At 47.3% G+C, this 3138-nt stretch overlaps 1 protein-coding gene across 1 annotated transcript in view; it reads right to left on the bottom strand.

Annotated features, from left to right (window-relative positions):
* LIN7C (lin-7 homolog C, crumbs cell polarity complex component) overlaps positions 1-2008 on the bottom strand; it is a 12995-nt gene extending 10987 nt beyond the window's left edge. The window contains exon 1 of the mRNA XM_003206091.3: positions 1916-2008. Within this exon, the coding sequence (XP_003206139.1) occupies positions 1916-1952 (37 nt within the window). The 5' untranslated portion in view covers positions 1953-2008. The remainder of the gene's footprint in view (positions 1-1915) is intronic.
* Between the last annotated feature and the right edge of the window lie 1130 nt (positions 2009-3138).

The following is a 3138-nucleotide window of genomic DNA, read 5'->3' as shown; positions in this document are numbered from 1 at the left end:
ATGAGCCAGCAGTGTGCCCAGGTGGCCAAGAAGGCCGATGGCATCCTGGCTTGTATCAGGAATGGGGTGGTGAGCAGGACCAGGGAAGTCATCCTGTCCCTGAACTCGGCACTGGTGAGGCCTCGCCTCGAGTCCTGTGTTCAGTTTTGGGCACCTCAGTACAGAAAGGACATGGAGGTGCTGGAGCAGGTCCAACGTGGTGGGAAAAAAAAAATACAGCAACAGCGAGATGCCACCACTCCTTGGTTTGGTGTGTGAACAAAACACAGGAGAAAACAGCATCCTCATAAACACTCCTGTGGAACCACTTCTGCTGCTTGCATTCAAATAGCCTAAGGTACCCATAGATTTTCCACACATCACTATCAAACAGTAAGAGTAATTTGTAAGTGTTCAACACTGTTACGTCCCTGCACTCCAGCAAATTTGGGTAGTGGTTTTGTGTGATGAAGCTTGGAAGAAGGAACAGAAGGAGAGAATTGTCAATTGCCCTGATGATAAACATATGGTAACCATTTTAAATCAGCACATTTTCTGCACTAATCTCTCTTTTTATATGCTGTATGCCAACAACATTAGTGATGTTCATTTCTGAGCTGAAAATGATTCAATGTAAGGTTACCTGCAGTCAACCCCATACAATTACCCAGCAGTTGTTTAATTCTGTAAATAAAGCTCTTCCTTTTGTAGGCCGACTACACTGTGCTCCCTTTTTCTTAAAAAGAAAAAAGAAAAAAAAAAGCATTAAGACTAACAGCTCTTTTGTTCCACTGATCCTTAAGTAACTCCACAGATTTGTTTGTTTTCACAGCAAGAGCATAATGGAAGGGTAATGAAGTGGAGGAAGATGCAGCCTGAGGTTTAACTCTACAGCCAAAGCAAAAGCAACTCATCAACTGCCAAAGCAGCTGCCCTAATTAAAAAGCTCTGGAGCTGGGTGGGTTAATGAGCTGCCGAGTGGGAAGCAAAGTTCTCACGTAAATCCCTGCTAACAGACCTTCCCTCACACATCACAAGTGATTTGCTTGCAGAGCAGGAAGGAGGGCTGGGCACAAACAGCTGAGTTCTGTGATAGGCAGCATGTGACGATGCAGATGTGATTACACACCTACAGAGGCACTCTGAGGAATGGACCAAAGGGGACGGCAATGAGAAAACACTCAGCTCATGCAATTACCTGCACACCACATAATCGCCATCCTTCTCAAACACACTCTAGGCGGTTTACCACAGTTTCCTAAAAGCGCTTGATAAAAGACAGCACAGATAAAAGACACTACAGAAAAAGCACACAACTAGGCTTTGTATCTTATCCGCCTCCCTAGCGGCTGTAGTTACACGTGCTACACCACACTAACGACGCAAATGAGGCTGTGAAGGCACAACAGAGCTAGGGAGAACTCGAACAAGTATAGCGAGGCTCCTGCACAAGTCCTTCGTCGATTATAAAACAGAACCGGGACCTACTGCTAAAACACAATCTAACAGGCTCAACTCAAAGCCACGAATTGAACAGTCCTGACAGGAACAAGGAGCTGGCATCAAGGGCGAGAGCGTCCGTGGAAACCCACTGAAACCCGAGAAAAATGTCTCCAGCTGCGCGATTAAAAATGAATGAATAAATAAATAAATAAACCCACAAAGAAGCAGGCCTAGCTAACGCACGGAAACAATCAGGGACGAAAAGAAAAAAAACAGAGGCAAAGTTCACGAAGCATCTGCTGCACGGCGCTGCCCGCCCCACAAGGAGGAAGAGCTCCCTCTGCCCGCCGCCGGCTCGGGCCCAAGGAGGCCGCGGACGGGCTGGAGTCCGGCTCTGAGACTGGGGCAGCGGCTGAAGCAGCCGGAATCGGAGAGCAGCGAATATCCGCGGAGAAAAGGGAAACGCGAAGCACACGACAGAATTCGTACTCGCCTCGCTCCAGACGCACCGGTTCACCCAGCGCCGCCATCTTGTCCTCGCCGCGGCCCCGCCGGAAGTGACGCAGCCCAGCCGGAAGGAGAAGTGAGGCGCGGCCCCGCCGTTGCCATGGCGCCGCCTGCCATGTCCTGTGTGGAAAAGCGGGCTGCGAGCCGGCCAGGCCGGTGTGGGATAAATAAAGCAGTCTTGACTGAAATAGCTAATGTTTGTCGTGTTTCCTCGCTCAACCACTCCTACTCCCCACTAACACACAAGAAGCACCGCCTACGGAGCGCGTATCTGTTCATGCGCCATGAGTGCCCCTGAAGACAGCATGATATATAAATCCATTTCTGCCCGTGGGAAATGTGCAGCGTGTGGTTTGCGTGTCTGTTTGGCACCGGGCTTGTCTACGTGTGGGGCTAACACTGCATGTAACGGCAGTATTAAATTGGAGATGAGTGACGTACTCAGGCTTTTTCTGGAAGAGAGTAGGAGACCACTTCAGCACGTTTATTTATACTCTAATTTATTCTACGGGCTTAGCTCTGCCCGTTTGGCTTTGATTTAGTCTGTGCCTGGTGTTTGCAGCTCTGAAAGAGAAGGGTTCTCAACAGGCCTCCAAATGTCAGCTAATGTGATGGTGATGTACTCCCTCCCCTCTGCAATTCATTTTAATGCCAGCTCCTCTCAGTTTGAAGGATGTCGTGTGTGCATTTCAATGGAAAGGTCATACGAATGGAATTCTGCAGGTGAACAAAATTAAATTCTCACAGGCTTGTTTCCTGCAAGAAAAAGTGTTTGAGCAGCTGGGAGTGCAGAATGTTTCTGGAATAAAACCCAGATGTTTCTGTCACACTGGAGCAGGAACGGCCATTCTGTTACCAGTGAGTGAAATTGTAAATACCCTGCCCTGACTTCAGACAGATGAGACAGTTGGAAAAAAAAAAAGTATTAGGCAATATTTCAAAAATATAGCCTTGGTAGGAATATAGGCTTGAACATATCTTTAGTGTAGTATTACCTTGACTTCTGTCCAGACGTTCAGAAATTGGAGTACTTGCTTTAACTTTCCTCTAGAACTAATGAGCTGGACAAAGTCATTCAGGCCTCTCTCCATTCTAAAATATGACATTATGAGTCTACGAAAATAAAAAAAAAACACAGATTTTATGTAGTACTTCCACTGTCTGCTTCATACCACTGTCACACTTAAACCGTATTGCTCCAGGAACATG

The sequence above is a fragment of the Meleagris gallopavo genome, chromosome 5 (assembly GCF_000146605.3).
Source record: "Meleagris gallopavo isolate NT-WF06-2002-E0010 breed Aviagen turkey brand Nicholas breeding stock chromosome 5, Turkey_5.1, whole genome shotgun sequence".
Classification (NCBI taxonomy): domain Eukaryota; kingdom Metazoa; phylum Chordata; class Aves; order Galliformes; family Phasianidae; genus Meleagris; species Meleagris gallopavo.
The sequence above is the reverse complement of the archived record's forward strand: the minus strand, read 5'-3'. Positions and strand labels throughout refer to the sequence as shown.